Source organism: Embiotoca jacksoni, unplaced genomic scaffold (genome assembly GCF_022577435.1).
Source record: "Embiotoca jacksoni isolate LCO1_2020_lvr unplaced genomic scaffold, fEmbJac1.0.p SCAF_2, whole genome shotgun sequence".
Lineage (NCBI taxonomy): Eukaryota > Metazoa > Chordata > Actinopteri > Embiotocidae > Embiotoca > Embiotoca jacksoni.
The window spans coordinates 6,838,481-6,858,926 of NW_027185340.1; the positions used below are offsets into that span (position 1 = coordinate 6,838,481).

At 39.7% G+C, this 20,446-nt stretch overlaps 1 protein-coding gene across 9 annotated transcripts in view; it reads right to left on the bottom strand.

Moving 5' to 3' along the window:
• nalcn (sodium leak channel, non-selective) overlaps positions 1-20,446 on the bottom strand; it is a 70,261-nt gene that overhangs the window by 40,468 nt on the left and 9,347 nt on the right. For all 9 annotated transcript variants that reach the window (XM_069154285.1, XM_069154284.1, XM_069154283.1 and 6 more), the window contains 5 exons: positions 19,525-19,676; positions 17,945-18,087; positions 17,567-17,671; positions 11,904-11,990; positions 459-590 (listed from right to left, as the gene is read on the bottom strand). In XM_069154285.1, coding sequence (XP_069010386.1) covers positions 459-590; positions 11,904-11,990; positions 17,567-17,671; positions 17,945-18,087; positions 19,525-19,676 — 619 coding nt within the window. The remainder of the gene's footprint in view (positions 1-458; positions 591-11,903; positions 11,991-17,566; positions 17,672-17,944; positions 18,088-19,524; positions 19,677-20,446) is intronic.

The following is a 20,446-nucleotide window of genomic DNA, read 5'->3' on the forward strand; positions in this document are numbered from 1 at the left end:
TAAAAAAAAAAACCAATCAATTACTAAATACAGAAAATTATCGTACCTATCGTTGCAAAAAACATACAATTTATGAACATGTGTCATAAACTAGGACACATCAAATCTGGAGTTGCAGTATATATCATATGAGCAGACATTAATATTAAATCAATAAAAAAAATTCCAATTAATAGAGGACATTCCCAAGTAGGACCTCTACTAAAAGAGAAAAATCTTTCTAAAAAGCTTTCTAATTCTGTTAATCAAGAACATGATCTCATGCTATTTTTGTATCAAACGGTAATGCACATAAGAAAATGCTTTAAAAAGAGGCTTTGGTCAAATGGTTTGGATTAAAATCAATTAATATTACCAAAAAAAAGAAAAAAGGAATTGAGGGTTTGGAGAGGATCTTCAGAATTGGAGAAGAAAAATCATTAAAAAAATAAATATATATATGTATATATATATCTCACCTCTGCCAGGTAAAACTCATCATAATGTCTGCGGTAGTTCTCGCCTTTATAATAGTTACTAGCAGCAACGATGACGTCCACAGCGACCATGCTCAGGATGAACATGTGGAACACAGAGGACCGCATCAATTGCTGTGAAACAGAGAAGAGTTCAGTTGCAATCAATGTAAATTGCACACAACGGGCAAAGAGACAAAGAGAAATCACTTGTATTTGTCTCCCAAAGGTACAAATTAAAGCTTGGGTTGGCTTTGAGGCATCAATACCGTGACAAGAAATTACAGTATTATGGTGAAACACGTCACTGTTCTGAAACAACCAGAGATTACGTTAAATAACACAACGCTTTCCAGTCTGACTAAAAACTCTGACTCACACGGACAACAGTCATGGTGACTATATTATGCATGAATAAAACTAGGGCCCTAACAATATTAGGTTTTTGATACTGATATTGATATGTCAGTTGATATTCATCAAACATTTATTCAGCATATACAGTATATAAACACAAATGATCGTTCAAATGTGGTTATCAAACACTTTTGACACTTGTGACAACAATGGTGGCAGAACATCAGGAAACTGAAATAGTACATTTTAATAACTGTAAACAATTATAAAAAAAAATAATTGCTAAAAAGGACCACAAATAAAACAATTTCAGATGTATCCCAAATATCTTTTTCTGTTATGTTTTGTAAAAACTGATTATTTCATGTTAATTTAGCATTTATTAAGTTAGCATTTGATAGGTTAACCAGAGCTAGTTACTCGACGTCTCTACTACTCTGGGGAACGTCTTCAGTTACTACTACTTCTACCGCTACTCTTGCTGTAGCTGCTGGCACGGTCACCACCATGAGTATGTTTTTGGCATTAAGGAGCAACTCTTTTACTTTTATCTGCTAAGTTTTTCATCGTGTTTTCTCTCAATGTTGCTAACCACAACATGTCCCTGATTTTAACATCACATACTTACTTTATTTATCTAGCTGGCAATGGAAGCTAAAAAGAATACACACGAAAGCTGTTGAACTGTATAGTTTGAACACACTTTGTTGTAGAATATGCATTAAAATGTCAGTTTAATTATATTGAGTACATTGCACATGGTTTTCATTCATACATCCACATTTACTGTCACAATGAAGGTTTCACAGAACACAGACAAGAGCATGGATGGTGGACATTATACAAAGTCCATGATGGATATTATACAAAAGTTTGCACAGAAAAGCATAGGCGTGGGTCCTTTTATTGACAGTGCCAAACAGTGGCAGTACTGTAAAATATAGACATAGAAACAGATAAAGAGTGCCAGCAGCTAAACTGCAATGAAAATGCAATCAGGAACCTTTTGTCAGTTACAGCGAGAAACATCCTACCAGGCAGCAGAATCAGTGTGTATTCACACAGCTAAACACAAGAAGGGAAAGGGGCACAAAAAAATGTATGCTATTTCCTGTGGGAATAGCAGTGGCACTGACCGCCTCCAACAACATCACACGATGGAAACAATCACGACCATAAACAAATGTGAAGAACCTGACCCATAACACGTACTGAGATAAAGCTCGCACTCCTTTATCAGACCAACGGGTTAACTAGGCATTCTTTTGGAGACAATGTGACAGATGTGATCGCAGCCTTGAACCGCACATATATGGCAGAAGGAACAGCTTGTGAGTGGGTAGAATCACTTACCCTAAAAAAAGACTTGCATGTGAGTTTGGCAAAAGGAAAGATCGCAAAAAAAAAAAAAAAAAAAAAAAAAAAAAAGTGAAAAATGTGAGGAAGACTTTAAGACAGATGAAGAGCGTTTGCAGCATTGCTGGAAAGATCAAATTCGCCCCAGGAAAACGGGACCACTGCCATCCACCCTCCTACACACTAACACACTTACAGTGGAAACTCTTTTAAAGTCTAGAAAGCCTGAACTGCAAGCGGGTGTAGTGCTTTGAGAACAAGTGATGATGGTGGAAGTAGAAGATTCAATTATCCAACTGAACTTCAAACTTGTGGGTAAATTACATGATGTATTCCTGGCTATTTCAGGTGACTGAAAAAAAATGTAAATAGTAAAAAAAAAAAAAAGAACATCACACTATATGAGAGACAGGCCTCACCAGAAAAATGACATGGATCTCTCTGTCAGGAGCAATAGTGGAAGTAACATGTTTGTTATAGCACTAAAATATCATTGAATGGAGGTCAGGGGGAATGTTTGGGTCAATAAAGTGTGTGACTATGACGTGGCAGATCATTGTTGGCATCCCATCTCCGTTCTGTTAACATTGGTTTATGTTTAATGCTGACTACAGTCTTTCTCTAACCTTAACCAAGTAGGTTTAGATGCTGATAAACTATTTCTGGCCACATGTGAAAACACCATTATGGGTTGTTTACTATTCAGGTTGGAAAACCTTTTGGTTGTGCGTAGCGCTTCGAGAAGACGCTCCAGTACTCAATCCAATTGAGGAAATAAAATGTTCACAGTTCTCTTGATCTGGTTGAAATTCATTTCAATTTTTGAAGTGCTCGAAGATCTAATCATCTCTAAAGCGAATGTCATGGAAGAAAGAAAATAAAAGTTTGAAAAGTTAGTTTGATGCACGATGACAACTTGAAGCCTTGTTTTTACAACCTCTATAAACGTCTCTCTGTGCGACAGCCTGCAGTGCAGGCCAAAAAAAATTACCAAATTTATGTCACGTGACAGTTGGTCTCAGCCCAGTCATCCAAGGCTTCACAGTTGCGCGGAGCGCAGTATTTATTTTTTATAATTCTTTTTTTGAGAATGTGGATCACCCATGGTTTGTTTTTGTCTAAATTTTAAATGAGACATGTATAATATAGTAATTAAGATGAAATATCATTTTTCCTGACGGAAGCGTTGCGTGCACATGATTAGTTCAAGTTTTACAGTTTGTGGCTGTGATAAATGGTGTAATGTAGAAAATCTTTCAAGGAAAATATGCCTTTCAAACCCACCACCAGGTTGTCAGGTTCAGAGGTTTAAAAACAATTTGATACAAGGTTGAAAAATCAGTGTCTGGCTGCCTTCTGTGGTTGAAAGTCTGTTTCACCTCATCATACCCAGCGACAAGGTTGGCTGTGATTAGACGTGTGCTCTGTTGCACCTATAACACCACCCAACAGAGATGCACTGAGTGGCACTGAGTGATACACCCTGGACTATACTTCTTCACGACTGCATGAAGGTGAAACCACAGGAGGTCAGCAAAAACAAGATTTTCATCTGCTCTCAAGTCAAACTACACAGCTGTGAAACTCCTTGCCTGAGCATCGCTGGCCAAATCTGTAATACCTTTAAAATGTTCTTCTCAATTTACTTCTAATTTTTTTTTGTCCGAAACGTGAATTCCTGCTTTTCTTTTAAGCTCGACTCATTGCCCTGGCCGACCGAGCTGCTAGCCTTGGGGGTGGGTGTTTCTGCACAGCATACACACATGCCCACTCTGCGCACACAGTGGTTAGGCTCCCTGACTGAGATTGGACGTGACAAAGCAGTTTGACATTTCCAGCAACCAGACGCTCTCCCCCCATGGGTGTTTTGGCTGAACGGAGCTGTGTGTGTGTGTGTGTGTGTGTGTGTGTGTGTGTGTGTGTGTGTGTGTGTGTGTGTGTGCGAGTACGAGAGAAGGAGCAAAGGAGACAGAGGCAGACTGACAGAGAACAGAACGTACATGCTTGTGTGTATGAAACGGTTGATTTTCTCAAGGTCCTGACTTTGCCCATATTCTCTGTCAGCTTTTGGGAGTCACAGCTAAGAAAAGCCGGGTGAGCGAGCTGGAGAGCAGCGTGCATTTATATCCTCTGTCATATGTAGATACTGTCTGCCCATTCAGCTCTCCTACAGAACTACCTTTTAATCTTTCCCTCACATTCCCCTTTTTTTTTTCTTTTCTCCAAACTGGCTCAAAATATGGTGCACTTCACCAGACAGCAGCGTCCATGTTATTCTTGAGGCAAAACGCCGTGGTTTGCCAAATGCAGCTGAAAGGCACTGGCCTCAAGATGTCAGAATCAATTTAAGAGCATCAACTGCAGGACAAGATGGCTCTGCCCTGCCGTTTGATGTTGCTCAGCTTGTGTGTCTCTGAAAACCTTTCCCACTTGTTTGATGGATGCTATTTATTTGTGTTGCCTGTGGCTGGTTCTTTGAAACACCAGGTGCTTCACTGCGCACGGGCACAAGCATGCGCACGCACACACTCACATGCTGAAGTCAAGTGTCGCAAGCAGAAGCCACACGTTAAGTTGTGGCTCTGGCTTTTTATCCAAAGGACACCGACAATATTCGGCCTGATAGCAAAGCAAAGCTTAATTTTAAGTACATGACACAGTACATGACCAAAATACAGAATGTACTCAGCTCTTATTTTCTTTACAGTGATAGACGGTACATGATAGAAATGATGTATGCAAATAGTGTTGTGGAGAAAGAGACATCATTTCAAGTGGCATGTAAATTGGTATTTGGGGAAACAGACCACTCTGGGTGTTGTTTCCTCTCGTAAAAAAAAAAAAAAAGAATTAAAAATGAGAGGAATCAGTCTCTCGTTTCATCAAGCCTTCTGGCTTCTTGTCTGAGTACTTGTGTTCTTTGTCACTCAATTTATGCCAAGTTAATTTAAACAGTGAGGCAAATTGTCCCTCTCCAAAGGCTCCCTGGTCTGTGTGACATAAACTGCAATCCCACAGAAGAGATGACACAACTTGTGTATCTCGTGAGCGATGTCCCAACGTAATCCGTTGTAAATGAGCATACCAATTCCTCTGGATTTATACGTGCATCATACCTGGAAAACCTCCAGGGGCTGCAACTGTAACACACTCAAGACAACAGAAGCAGATTGTCTGCTTCCTCACGCTCTGTCTGTCCGCTCGGGACTGCCAACGAGAAAAAAAATGCTCGTTCTGCTGGTACATGAGACGAGTGTAGCACATGTGCACATAGCTGCAGGATAAAGCAGCATTCACACAGGAATTGTCACCAACATACTGGGCCATGTTCTGGCACATACTCCTGCTACAGTTTTCTCTCCTGTTTACCGAGATTAAGAGGAAACTGAGTGGGATTACAGAGTGCTTCACTAGAGTTATCTCTTAAGTCTCTGCACTGGCATTTGAGATGATCAGTTTTGTCGAAAGTCTTTTCTTTCGTATTATAAAGAACTATGAATGAAGGTTTGTGCGACAGGCCTCATTTAGAAGTCAGAAATCTATTGTCAAATTGTGGTTGTACTTTAAAGCCTTTGGCTGAAGGCGTAGGTGTGTAACATCATGCTGGCCTGGGGGTCGAGTGAACTGGGAGCCCCTTGATTTATTATGGCCTTGACGAGAGCAGGCTGACTCACGTCTCCGGCAGGAAAACAGGTCTTAATAAAACATGATGGTCTGCCTGTGTGCACCCTCCTACCCTTAATAATATCGGTCGTGCTTTGCCACCTCTGCGTCCATTTCCTGTCCGATTCCTCCATAAAGACATTTTGCTTTATTGAATTTTAGCATATATCACTGTGCATCTGACTGATTGCAGTCCAGACCGAATAAACAATCAGATTTAGTCGTCTCGGAGTGTTGCTCTCACGAGACAAGTCACAAAATGTTCCCACTCTTGCAGATGTTTTTATTTAACATTAATCACGTTTATCTGCCTTGCAAATCCTTATTGCCGTGTATACTTCACTGTTTATAACAATATTATCACAGTGATTCTTTTCTTCCTCTTTTCTTCTCCACAGCCAATTTCCCTTTTTTCATGTGCCTCCTTCTCCTTCCACAAACCGACCTTAACCATGACACGTTGCCCGAGTGTGTGGGTGAGCTTAAAATGATACCAGTAATGTCACAGGGAAGATCCACAGGGTAAAGTTTCGTGGCAGTGGGGGAAAAGGAGGCTTTCAGAGAATCAATAACTTGTGGCTTGGGAGGGAGAGGTCAAAAAGGTGTTCCATTCATTGGACCTCAGGACCCCTCATGGAGATAATGGGTTATCCATCACTCTGTATTTAGCTCTGCAGACAGAAGGCGGAGACAAAGAGGGGAGTGCACAACACCAGTGGCTCATTGCCAAAGAGACAATGCAAAATTAATCACATGATTCTGCCGGATCACTATAGTCCTAGGTAACATTTATCATGGCTTTCCGACCCTTCCTCAGGGGCTTTCATAATTATTCTGACTATAAATTTGGAGTTAGTCTGTCTTACATTTAAATACTTGATTTTTCCTGTTTAATGACACCTGTCGTGAGCGTCACTCCCTATTTTGCTCATAGCAGCAGTCTGTAGTGTAATTATGGCATGATGGAGCATCGGGGGCTAATTAGTAGACCAGATCTGTGGGGAAAGAAACAGGATGCTTCATTAACCTCCACTGGTCTATACTGGTCGTCCATGAGAGCAAAACTGAGACACCCAGGAAAAACACGGACATACCTCCGAAATAATGCCTTTACTATGAGTAAATGCAGAGCAGTCAATGTGATTCAAATACAGTGAGGTGGGACATTACATACATGTTAATTTATTCAAAACTCTAATCCAGATTTCAGTTTCTGAACATAAAAGTGAGTAACTGCTAAAGTTCAGAGCAACACGTCTCCAAATATGCACCTAGAACTTTATTTCTGATGAAATAGCGCAATCATAAAAAAATATAATCTGGGATTTAGAGCAATAGTCTGACATTTTGGGAAATATGATTATTGCCTTTTGTGCTCAGAGTTAGATGAGAAGATAGATACTACATAAAATGTATGTCTGTTAAATATGAAGCTGGAGTTAAGAAATAGAAAGCTTCCCTGTGCATGATTACTGGAAACAGGGAAAACAGGTAGTCTGGTTCAATTTGGAGTCCAAAAACCGAATTAACTAGTTTTTTTTTGTTTTGTTTTTTGTTTGTATTGGCAGCGATTACAATATTAACAGGCAGAAGAAAGGAGCACAACCGTCACTCAAACTTCATAAACCATACGGTAAAATCAAATTAAATTGACACAGTCGTGACCACAAATACTGACAACGTTTTACGTACACAGTAACCACAACACTGACGATGAGAGATATTTGTCATAAACAATATCAAGTCTATATAGTTGTAAGATTGATAAAAAGAACATAATTTAAAAACAACAGTCAGGAGGGAAAGTAGAGATTCTCCCTGCTTTGAGGGCTATTTTTATTTGTAGCCCCTCAGGAGAGAAAGCTGCCATTTCCTTTCTGTTTCCAAAAAGAGCAGGTGGTTAATCAATTATGTGCTATCTGCAACTGCTGCAGCCAGACGGACCCAGACGGACCCAGGCTGACACACACGTGCATGCCCAAACAGACAGACGTCAACAGGCAGATCGACAGGCTGACAGCTGGAAACACAAGAGGTCTGACCGGACAGTTGGACAGGCAGGTATATGGGGAAGCGAGTAGCAGACAAACAGGAGGACACACACAGGCCGCCCGTCTGTGAGCTGCACCCACCTGCCAGCCCTGAAACGTTTTAATCATTTGACGGCCAATTACTCTGGAGCCAGTCAGAGCAGAACAGAAACCCACACTTCACTTCCCCGGCACTCGCAGATGGCCCTGCAGGCTGGATCTCCACCGCCTATCTTCCCTCTACCTGTCTAGTCAGCTCGCCCTGCTCCCTTCTGATATGGGTGAAAAAGCAAGGGAATAAGGTGTTTGGCAAAGCATTAGAAAGAGAGCAGGGGATATTCGTCATTAATCAAAAATGATACTGACACAATACAGCACACCTTCTCACATTGTCCATCACATCAAAGATCAGCGACTGCTGAAAAGAATAAGAATATATCTGATACTGTACATCACTGCCCACAACAACATCTACTAAAGCAGAGCTACATGTGCGGAGCTCTTATCATACTGTAGTTATTGAAGCTATTAACCTTCTCCCTTTTCATGTCCTGTCTCTGCAAAGTCACAATACAGTGACTGAATGGTGCTTGTGTGTTCATTTTCTAAACGTTTGGAAGTTAATTTTTCATTATTCTGAAGATATGATATAATTGGTATTCAGTTAAAAAGTTATACAATTATGTAAAATTGCAAAAACATGCAATTCAGATTTTAATTACCATTTGATGCATCGATGTTCCCTCAAGATTTAATGTGTGAAATTAGATGGCGGGACTCTTGCTTCATCTTCATTTTTCTCGTCATCACTTGTCAAAGCATATTATAAGCTGACATGTTTTGATGCATGGGAACGCAGTTTAAACCAATTTAATTATTGTAAAAAAACCTGATATTTTTAAGTTAATATCGGTGAACATTTTGTGAGAACTGTATCTATGACAAGACTGAACTTGTCCAACCAATAACCTGTAAAAACTGCAAAACATCGCCTTACTTTGTAGTCCATCTGTGATATCTGCTCGGGTCTTTGTGGCTCAGATCTTGCAGTTTCTTGACAACATAAAAAAAAAATCTAAATATTTTCAGAGAGGTTTGATGGCTTGACATGCCACTAAATGCTGCCAGTGTGTAACAGGCAACAGAAAACAATGGACGACTTTTGAAATGAAGCATTGTTTGATCCACGTCAAAGTCACTGGGTACTGTTCAACTAATACACTTCGTGATTATCATTTGCCTCACGTTTGACACTTTGAATGCTCTAGCAGGCAGAAATTTAAATAACAACTATAGCAGAAGAATACAAAAATACAAAAATTAAGTGAATAAAAAACTGCAACAACTTCCAACAATTTCCAACTGTTTCCCGCAGGCTCAAAAAACTCTTTCCACAATATTATCTGCAAACCACAACCTAAGAGCCACAATTTCCCCTTTTGTTGTCAGTTGGTACCAGTGGTCAGCAGCTGTCACTGGGTGTTACCATGGAAACACAGGTCTTAGTTCTAAGTTAACCTGAGGGTAGGAGGTCTTTTTAGGTTTAAAAATAAATCTGCTTCATTTTTAAGAAACCCGAGTATACACATATATGGCTGAACATACAAGTCCACTTTGTACCTCATATAATGACATGCTCTTACTTCCAGTGGGCGGTCACAGCAAGCACAGGAGCAAATCAAAACTCATTTTCTTTGGAATTCACTGTAACTGACATGACTGCAAGCAGCAGGAAGCGCTCATATGGTGCCTCATATAATCAAGGCATTGTGCTCGTCCCTTTAGAATCTAAAATACAGATTATATCAAATGATTAATCCAGGCACTTTGATCGTTTTCTTCTTCTTGGCTTCTGTGGTGGACAATAAAGAACATCAGTGATGATTAATAATTTAATTGATTATCTACATAATTAATGTACCAGGAGAAAAAAAGAATCAGGAAAATAATTGGAACAAATGAACCTTATAAATCTGTGACTTGTGAAACCGTCATTAACAGAGCATTGGTGGTAAAAAGGATGTATCGATGCTTGACTGCAATGTATCAAGGTGATCTGTGACCACAAAGACAAGAAACATACCTTTTCCACTATTTGAAAACAGAAAGTTACCATCCCACAGAGAAAGCCAAAGTTGAGCACTGGTAGAAGCACACCAGCTCAATAACAGGCCAGAAGCAGTCACTCCGTCTGCCTTTTTAATACATGATAAGAATTAGATTTGTTTTGTCTATTTGTCACATTGCATGTCACATTTTTCGAATTAATATATTTTTATTTGGTGTTATTATATTGCGCAACAAGTAAATACAACTGCCAGCACCAGTGTGCAGTAACCAATACGTGCAGCAGGATATGTTGTGTGATGTTGATTTAAAAGCAGCGTTGCTGTTGCCACAATAAGGATTAAATGTTCAATGATGATCGTTTTAAACCATAAAACACCTTTAAATTTGAAATTGAATACAATATACATTGAAATATACTCCCGAGATGTTCTTAACAAGACAGAAAAATAAGATGATGATTCCTCTCCATATTTCTCACTTTCTATTGTGCTTTTCATGGCTCTCTTTGACAGAAGACATCCATCACAATTAGTCCAATACCGAGAGCTAAAACAGTGTGTGAGATGGAGGCGTGAGTTGCCATCCACTCTGACCCACCAAAACACAGTACAACTCGGTCCGTGTCACAAAGCCCACAAAGCCTGCATCCTTAAACCAGCATTCAGACTTAAAAGAAGAGTGTGTTAAAAGGTGTACAGCTACACGCACCAGTGAGATGAACCCTTTGAATATCAGTTCATGAATTCAAAAAGTTGCCAAAACACATGCATAATATTTATTAGGTTTTACTCTGGAACGTTATGACACTGGCAACCCTCTGTCTTCCCTGACTACTATTATCATGAAGGTCAAGAGAAGATTTATGTCCTGTATACTACAAATAATCCACAAAAAATTCTTCCTTGTTAAGCAATTCCGAGCTAGTTGATGCTGTATTGTCAAAATTTAAGCCAGGTTCAACTTTTTTGCCAGACGGCCCTTCATTGTTTTGCTGCAGCCTTTGCATTGGGACCCTCACTTTGTCAACACAGCAATCTCACTGAAATGAATGCTGTTTTGTTTTTTTGACCTAGTGCTACTGCCGGTCTGACACTGACCTAATGCTGCTCTCTGGCAGTCTATGAACTCCTGTGCTGTCAGAATTTCTTGTTAGCACACAATGACAATAATACCTGTTTGGTAGGAGTGAACAAGGCAAATGAAGAAGTCTTTGATTGTTCCATGTAATGCGGCACCGGGCTCGGAGGGAAGTCAGCCGTGTTTATCCCTCTGGTTATCCCTCCATCTAAATCTTCCCTCCAACTGATGATGAGGCTCTGGGGGACATGCAGCTTTAATGGGGATCCTGCATATTTCACGTTTCCTCCTTTCTCTCTCAGTCCTTCCCTTCTTCTACACCCAATTTGTCAATTCCTATTTGTGTTCTCTTCCTTGCTCTGCCAGTGTGCCTCCATTAAGCTTAGCTCTGGAGTCTTTACTCCATGAGGGTGCGTTGACAGCTATCCTCCCTCTCATAGCCGCAGAGTCTATTGGCAGTCTCTCACAGCGAGGGCCCAGCCTTTTACACCACACCACGCCACTATCAACAGTGGGCCAGCTGTAAACAGCGCCCGCTGCTTTCAGCTTATCTTTAAAGCCCAACCATTCGGATCACACTGACCACGAGGCAAGAGTGCCGTCCATCATGTAGAAGTCATTTAAAACTCATCTATCACTGTAGCAACATCATTAGTGCAGCTCTACACATCCAACATGAGACTCCCCTAATTTAAAATCCTATCACTTAGCCATTTGACAAAGCCGTTGACGACAGAGACAAATGTAAAAACAATGAGGTGATACTGCGTGCGACCGTGGCAATTGCTGAACGGATGAGGTTTACTGATTCTTTGTTAATACACTGAACTAGAATTATGCGCATGAGAGAGAAACACTTTACACCAGCCGCATGTTTATTATGTGGTGTGTTTACCTGGAGGCAGGCAGGCGCTCGGCCATGTGGTTTGTTGACGTCCACAGCTACAAGCTGCCATCCCCCAGCAGCGTCTTCGTGGAACATCTGTGGCACAAAAACGGCGCATAAGTGGCAGAACACACACACACACACACAAAAAAATGCATACCACTCAAAGCGCTGGACAAAACACACATATCAACCCTTTGGCTACATCTTCAGAAAACATCTGTGGCCACAAAAAAGCTGGAGGCATTATGCACACTGATTCATACCCACACAAACAGCATGATTGTTACTAAATACAGTATGCAGGCCTAAGAACCTGACACTGGAAATAAAAACAAAACCAATATCACAGCACAGATTTTATAACACACAAGACAGCCAGTTCACTCATTAATGTCAATGATCCTTCCAAAATATGAATGCAAACACGTCGGCATAACAAAATGTCATGACAAGTAAGGGTTAACTTGACAAGAGTTAACCTGAAATGTTAATTTCACTTAGTTGCCTTACTTTACCGTAACTTATATACAGTAACCATACAGTTGACTAAGTGTCTACAGCTTATAAAAGCCATGCTAGTGGCTCCCTCAGACATAAACTCAGGTACAGCAGTGCTATGTGCTAAAAGCTAATAAAGTTTTACTTTGGGGGACAAAATTTGCTGTTGAAAAAAAGGAAATAAATCACAATACATATATCACATTACTCATAGCAAAATGTATAAAATCGTAATAATATGGGATAGTGACTGAAGTATTGGGATAATATCGTATAATGGGGCCTCAGGTGATTCCCTCTCCAAATGCACAAGATTGTGCATGTAAGGATTAGTAAACATTTTGACCTATCGGTGGCCCTAGCCAGATGAGATATTTCAGTCTGGTCAAAGGCAGTGGGCTGACCAACCCAGAGGCCAGCCAACAGACAGACATGCAGAAAGCATGTACAAAAATAACGAATCTAAAAACAAAAAGAACACTCTTATTGAATTCTACATATTAAGTTGGTTTTTTTTGTGCAAATGTGTTGGTAGAGGCTACAAACCAGCTTTGTTTTGCACTAATATGTTTGTAGATTTACCCGACATCTGTTAATATACGAGGTAATGGATAAATCAGTGTAAATATTTGTGTCTGAATTGGTGAGAATGCGAAGACATTTGTGAGGACGGTAAAAACTGAAAGGAGCCGTGGTAAACGTATAGAAATCCCCCAACCTCATTCCAGTCTTTGATTAGAAACCTTTCACTGTTTCAGCGTCGTCTTCTACCTGTCACATAACATTTGATCACATCCTCGCAACGCTGTGGTGTCCAATCCATAGCTGTTATCATCTTTTTTTTTCCCATAACCTGGCAAGTCAATACTATTTACAACCTTCACGTCAAATGTACAGGGTTGATATCATTCAACTTCAACTAGTCAAAGTAGCTCTTAACTGCAACTCATCAGAATACAGGAGGAAAAGCTTGATCATTTAAAAAAAAAAAAGGTTGCTTGATCCTTTGTTAATATGGTTAGGCTTTACAGACTAATCTCTATTTAAAGCCTCAATTATTGGGAGACATACGGAAAAGTCAAGGAACAGGGCGTGTGGCATGGGTTGTGTCTCCCTGGGCCACCTTAAACCAGCCTTCCTCTCAAGAGAATATGAAGAAAAGATTATACTGGTTCAGCCTCTGTGATTGACAGTTAAGTGTTACACCCCAGCTAATTAGTTCCCCCCCCCCCCCTCTAAGATAAAGAATGGGGCATGACGATGTGATTACAATATATTTTTTTATTATGGCAAGAAAGGCTAATTGTTTTCAAGGTCATAGTATGCCACTAGCATTAGCCTGTTTTCCATCATGACTGAGGTAACAGAGGTTTTAGTTTCATGACTTTCCAAGATGGACCATTTAAAAGAAACCGAATGACTGATTAAAAAATGTCAAATGGTATTCAGATGGTTAACAAATCCTAATCAAACATAGGCCAATAGTAGCTTTTCTCTACAATCAACAAAACTCAAAAATCCTGATCCATGAATCCACATGAATTTATTGTGTTTTAATTTGCAGTGGTCACCTTATATAGTCTTAAACAGAAGATTTATTCAGTTCAGAGACAAACATTTCTGATATTCTGCCGTTTCATCTACTCAGTTTTCAATTATAATGGAATCATAAAGCTTTGATTTTACAAAATACATTCTCTCTTCATTTTCTCTACTTCCCACCTACCTCCAAACCCTTTTCATCAGTCCAGACTAATGTATCATTGTATGTGTGGAAGAAGCAATCAAATGCCAGTTATATCAAGAAACAAGAGGCATTGATGAAAAAGAGAGTAACTCCCCTCATACCCAAACAGATATTTGTAAAGACAGCTAAACTTTAAAAAATGTCAAGTCAATTCTAATTGCTACATAAACAGTTGCCATCTGGATCCAAAAACAATCAAACAATTCAAATACATGTTTTATTCTTATTGTTCTCGTCCTCATTTAAATCACTTGTTTATGAGACTGAATGTTTATTTGGGCCTTTAAATCTGTGAAAATTCTTTATGATCACCCTCTAGAGATGTTCCTCTATGGCCTGTTCCAATTTACATATTTTACAGGGAATGACAAAAAAAATAAAAGAAACTGGTGGGGGAATATGAGGACAAAGCTCCTTTTTAAGGTCCAACTTGTAATTTCCTTTCCAACACCCATATTAGACAACATCAATGAAATGTAAGCTTTTATGTTGAAACTAATATTAAACTCTTGTAGATAATGACTTGCTTCCTTAAACTTGGGGGTTGTCACCTGCTTAGTGGATTGTGTTGATTTATTAGAACCCTAACATTTACAACCTCAGCTATCTCACTATATCAAATCATTTCTGGGAGCATTTTATGCATCTTTTAGACAGAAAATGGACAGATAACAGGAAATGAGAGAGATGCAACAGAAGTCACACTGACGTCGCGGTTCATCAACAACAGCGCTTTAAACCACGGGTACACTGCCACCACTATATTATTTTAAGGGGCTAAAATATAATGCAGGCAAACCTAAGTCTTTAGCTGAATCATATCAGGCTGCGTAAGTAAAGCTAAGTGACGGGGCCCTTCTCCCCAGCCACGTTGTCCACCTCTTTATGGTGTTCTAGATGCCTGCTGAGCAGATTCCCAAACTACCTTCATTTGCCCAACAAAGAGAAGCAATTCCTGTCCAAGCTCTTTCCAGAAGCCCAACCTCCTTCCCTATATGGCGCATGGGTTATCCCAGACTATCCTGTGAAATTAAATACATTCAGCCAATCATCTTTGGACCACAATTTGGTTGGAACTACAAAAACACTCAGACCAACCACAGCTGTGTTGTGTTACAGAACAGTGTTTCTTTCATCTTATGAAGTAATCTTTGGCAGAGGATGGACACGGGCAGACGGAGACCAGGGGCTGAAACTGTTTTGGGAATCCTCAGATGGGAGGCTCGTTTGAGATGAACTTGCCTAAAAAGCAGATGAGAGCAGGAAGCAGCAGCAAGCTGCGGTCAAGTGGGACAGAACAAGCAGCCTTCAGTCTGTACAGGACGTTACAGAAACCCTCACATCCTGTTAGATATGATCCTGATTTCATAAAATGGTATCAGACCCAGATATCAGTTTGGATGCAGTCTCTAGTTATAATTATGACAGAGTGGCCTATTAAAATACAAACATTATCTGATCTCTGCTGATGGTTCAACATATTTAGACTGTCAAAGTTTCACAGATATAGAGATGTTATTTTAAGAATGATTACATCCCACTTACCAGAAGTTTTCATGTTGTTAAATGCTTTAATAATTAAATCGATCTATGTTAATTAGACTGGAACTGTGATTTATTGTGTGTAGTTTATTATCAATAATCTAAATGTATTCAGCCTCTCTGACTGATAAACGTACCCTTCGACCACAAAACATGTATTCTGTTAATAGAGCAAACCTTAAAAATCAGGCAAATACAATCAAAATCTCTCCAATTCTACAAAAATAAAAAGTTTCTGTCGGGCGTCATATTGTTGAACCAACATCTAAGCCGATCAGGTGGAAGCCAGGCGTTTCCCATCATGCCCTGAGGCTGTGCAACTAGTGGAGAGCAACTGCAACACCTGGCGCTCCTGATCTTGTATGATTATCGTGACCGATGTTTTCACAATGTTAGACAAAGTCAGGATCGAGTTGGATAGAAATCTACAGTTTGCATTGTGCCGTAATTGCTGGTGATTGATTCTCCACAATCCTGACTCTTCTCAAACAAGCCTGTCTTCACTATTCACCACATGACTGGGATAAGAAAAAAAGTCAACAGGAGCAGGTGGGATGGGAATAACAATAATCGTTTTTTGATGAATTCTAATATAAATAAACACTATTTTATCTATTTTGAACATAATGCTCATGTTTCTGAAGTCCTTTTTATTCTTTTTATTTTCCCCTGTCTGCTCTGGTGGCTGGTTGCTGTTTGGTTGGGGACGAGTTAACGAGTTTGGATGGGGTCTTTCTTCTGGGATTGGGACGGGACAGGATGTTTTGGTTGTTTTTTTTGTGACTAAAACGGGACAGGAGTATTTTTGCAGGAGTGAGATGGGACAGGAGTGAAAATCCCTCCCGTGTCACTTTCTATTAGAGACAGTTTATAGTCCGTCATCTTAATCTGTGAATATGATGGTCTACACCGGCCAAAAATGAGTAACTGCAAGCAGAATTTTTTTATATACCACTTTTTGCTGTCAAGAGAGGAGGAGTAACAGATTTGCTACTGCCTTTGGTGTTTGGTTGCTCCATTGGATTCTTTCCATGATAAAACATAAACAGAAAAGGTGAAAATAGATCATCTTGTACGAGCCAAACACACACCAAGAACCCGCCTGGCCGGTTGCCACAAATTCAGACATAGCTCTCACTATACATATCCTGAATGTTTCCGCAAAAGCTTTTCTGAATCGTCTTCTGAGTCTTCTCCAGCTGAAAAATCCGTTGTTTCCCGAACCACTGAAGCTGCATGATCAAACCCAGATTTCACAAGAAAGCAGGAACAATTCAATTAAAGCAGAAAAGAATAGAGTCCATCCCTTAGTTTGACTCTGGAGCAAGTGCTATAGAATTGAAGTAAGTTCTCTTGCCTTAAAGAAGTGACATTTCACAGAGCCAACAGCCAAGTGGGTGGAACAAACCTTCCAGAGCCAACGTGTCACTTGGCCAAATAAATGTCTCCTCTGCTTTATTAGAAAAAGAGAGTCATTTCTATCTGGCCAATTTTTTAATTGAGTAGATTTGTTCTTACCTACTCTGATGCCCAATCTATTAGAAAAACTGACATCTGATTGTGTATGAGCCTTCAGGCAGCCAATTTTTATGTAACTGGAGGTATTTATTGATGGCGGCATTTTTAAGAAACCCAAAAAGTCCCTCCTGTCAAAATGCATTTGTGTTCATTCCTTCGTGCAACTTTGATGAACTCAATATTGATGAATGAACAGAATTTTTTATTTCTTTTTTTTTTTTTTTGCACTCAACAACCAAGATGAGTAACTTTGAAAACAGACAGGTCGCAATAAATGTTTAAAAACAGCTCAGATTGAGATACGCAAAGTGACATTTTGTGGCACTTTTCTCTCAGCTTGTGTCCATGAGTGTGGCGGTTGTACCTGTGTTGTAGCTGTAGAGGTGGTACTGCTCCTTGAGCCCCACATCTGCTGGAATTGCACTCTAATCTCAGCAAATGTCTCAATGATGACGGCAATAAACACATTCTGTAAAAGAGAGAAGCATAAGGAGTGAAACAAAGACAGTGGGAGAGAAAGAGCGGGGGGACAATTAAGACTAAAGTGCAACGCTTGACTTCTTTTCACTATCTGTGATGTGACATTCAGTCTCTCAGTAGGCAGAGAGCATTCTACTAACAAGGGGAATCATCATGGCTGGTGAAATATTAGGTTATGACAATTTAGCCCAAACCTATTGGTGTTTGACTAATGCCTGAAATGATTATGGAGAGTTCAGTAAAGAGGGAGACTGGCTCTGACCTTGACGAGCCACGCCAAGAAGAAGATGAGAGTTATAAAGTAGAAGTAGGAGCGCCAGCGAGGGAAACTGTCAATGGCTCTGTACATGAGGAACACCCAACCCTCCTGTGATGCAGCCTCATAGACAGTAAAGATACTCGTACCTGCAAAAAAAATACACGCACGAGTCAAAAAGACGAGCAGTCGGATGAAAAGCAGGGATTGTTATTGAAGCACATGTCAGTATCGGTCTTTTGCTCAACACGGGGATGTCTGTGAACCTCATACCAATTAATACGGTTCCCCAAAGTCTCTCACAAACACAATACCTTGAGTTTCTCTTTTCATCTATAATGAATGTGTATTCTGACAGCTTACAGATTCAAAAATACAGAACCCGAGTATCCTCATAGTTCCCTTTGATATGATGACAAGACTTCACATTCTACCTGTTTGACATTAACCTGCTCTTTGATGCATGTCTTTGCTGCAGACAAATTTGATCTGATGGTGCCAATTAACATAAATTATGTAAGTCAGCCAAACTGCAGAATCAAATTCTTGGCTGTTTTTCTGGTTAATGTGCTCTCTGCAAATGAACTGTCTGTTCTGTTAACACTTGGCCAGAGATGATTTCATTGGGACAGAAGCACCATTTAATATTACTTGGATGTTTGGAAAGCTTGAGAAGCTCTAATGTTTTAAAAGCCTTGTCCTTTTGCCACTTAAAGAAAAAGACCAACAGATTAGCGAGGCTTTCTCTACATAAACAAACTCCCTGATTGCATCGTGTCAGTTGCAGACAGGTAACCAGCAGCTGACAGCAGGTGTCAAGTGTAACTGACAGACAGTTGACAGATCAGTGAGAGCCGTCTGAAGTTTAACAATTAAGCACGTTTTATTCCTGTCCTGAGCTCAAAATCTTAACAGTTCTGAGCCTAAAGATTTTTTTTTGATTTTTTTTTTTTATAGCACTTACTCCTTCTGCATGGATGTAAATGAGAATAGCACACAGGGTTCAGTTTTTCTGCAATGCATTTAAAGCAATTTCACCCCAGAAGCTACAAAAATATTTACAGTGTGCTGAAAGACCATTTAGGCCATACGTTTAGGCTGTATATCTCACTGAGTGCACCGCATTCCAGTCTATTATGTCCAAATTAAGGTTGTGTTTACCGTGAAGCTCTCAGTCTCCTTCACAGCTATTAAAAGATTAGGCGCAGTGCACTCTGTACTAACACTGGATTTGAGCACTGTTCAGCTGATAAGAACAGGATGCTGCTACACGGCAAAGCTTCATGCCAAAATTGATATACCGTATATAGCACTTTAAGTTCACAAAGGGTCATTTTATCCTCCTACCTGTTCAGAATAACCTGTCGATTTACAGGTGAAATTTTCTCTAAATATTGAGCAGCAGAGAGACGACTTTAGTCATCCTGCAATGCTAATTTCACTTTGGTGCGTCTGTTCTCTTGGCCTCTTTATGAAGTGTAAAAGTGTATCAGAAAAATTATAAATGCACATGCAATGTATGTTTGTGAACGCTCATATTTGTCTGTACGTGTTTGAAGGCATTGCTAAATGTGTGTTGCTCGTACCAAGTTCATTGAATCCACTGTAACCGAGCTCCTGTCGGCTGAGGCCCAGCTCTTCCAAGTCCATGCATTTAAAGCCATGAGGACACAGGTAGCCCTCTCCATCAGGGGAGCAATGGGTGTCCGGGATGGCCAAGCTGTTCCAGGACACATTACTGACCAAGAGGACAAAACAAACGTTAAGAAATTTCACGTTAATGGGTGGTACCTTAGATAAATGTCTAAAAAGAAGAAGAAAAACATTGAGGCTAATGTGGGACTAAAATTCTCTTTTCTGTCTCCTTGTTTTTTAGCCACAGGTGTCACTAGGAGCTGCTTGATTTCCCTAATGAAAATTAATGCCTTCAAATTGCCTGCCCAGACATTCATTCAAATTGTTTATTAAGGGTTACAGGATCAGAAGGGATAATTTATTGCGCTATCACAAAGGGCAATCAGAGGCATAGTGGTGAAAGTCGATAAAGCTAATTATACTGGGCTGAATTATACCAATGTGTCTTATCAAAGAAATCCGTTTTCTTGCTGACAAAGGGGGAGATGAATGAAGCCTAAAATAAGAACTAAAATGTCCAGAAATAACGCAATATTAATAATTTTGAGTCAAAATAAAAAATAAAACATCATTGTGATAAGAAACGATTCATGAGTGCTTTTCTGAATCTGTAAATTGATAAAAACCTAAACACATTTGCATAATTGGAACTTTTAAGTCCTCCTGTCAACAAATGCTGCCAACCTGAGCAATCAAGTTACTATTATTGACACACAGGTATTTCAACATGCTAATAATATCCTTTTTCAAAGTATGCTGAAAGCCTTTGAAATATTCCTGTTACATTAATTGGTTCAAAATAGCTAAATATTTTAAAAACATACGATAGTTATATATTTCAGAACTGAATGGATATATATTTGTAAGAGGGTT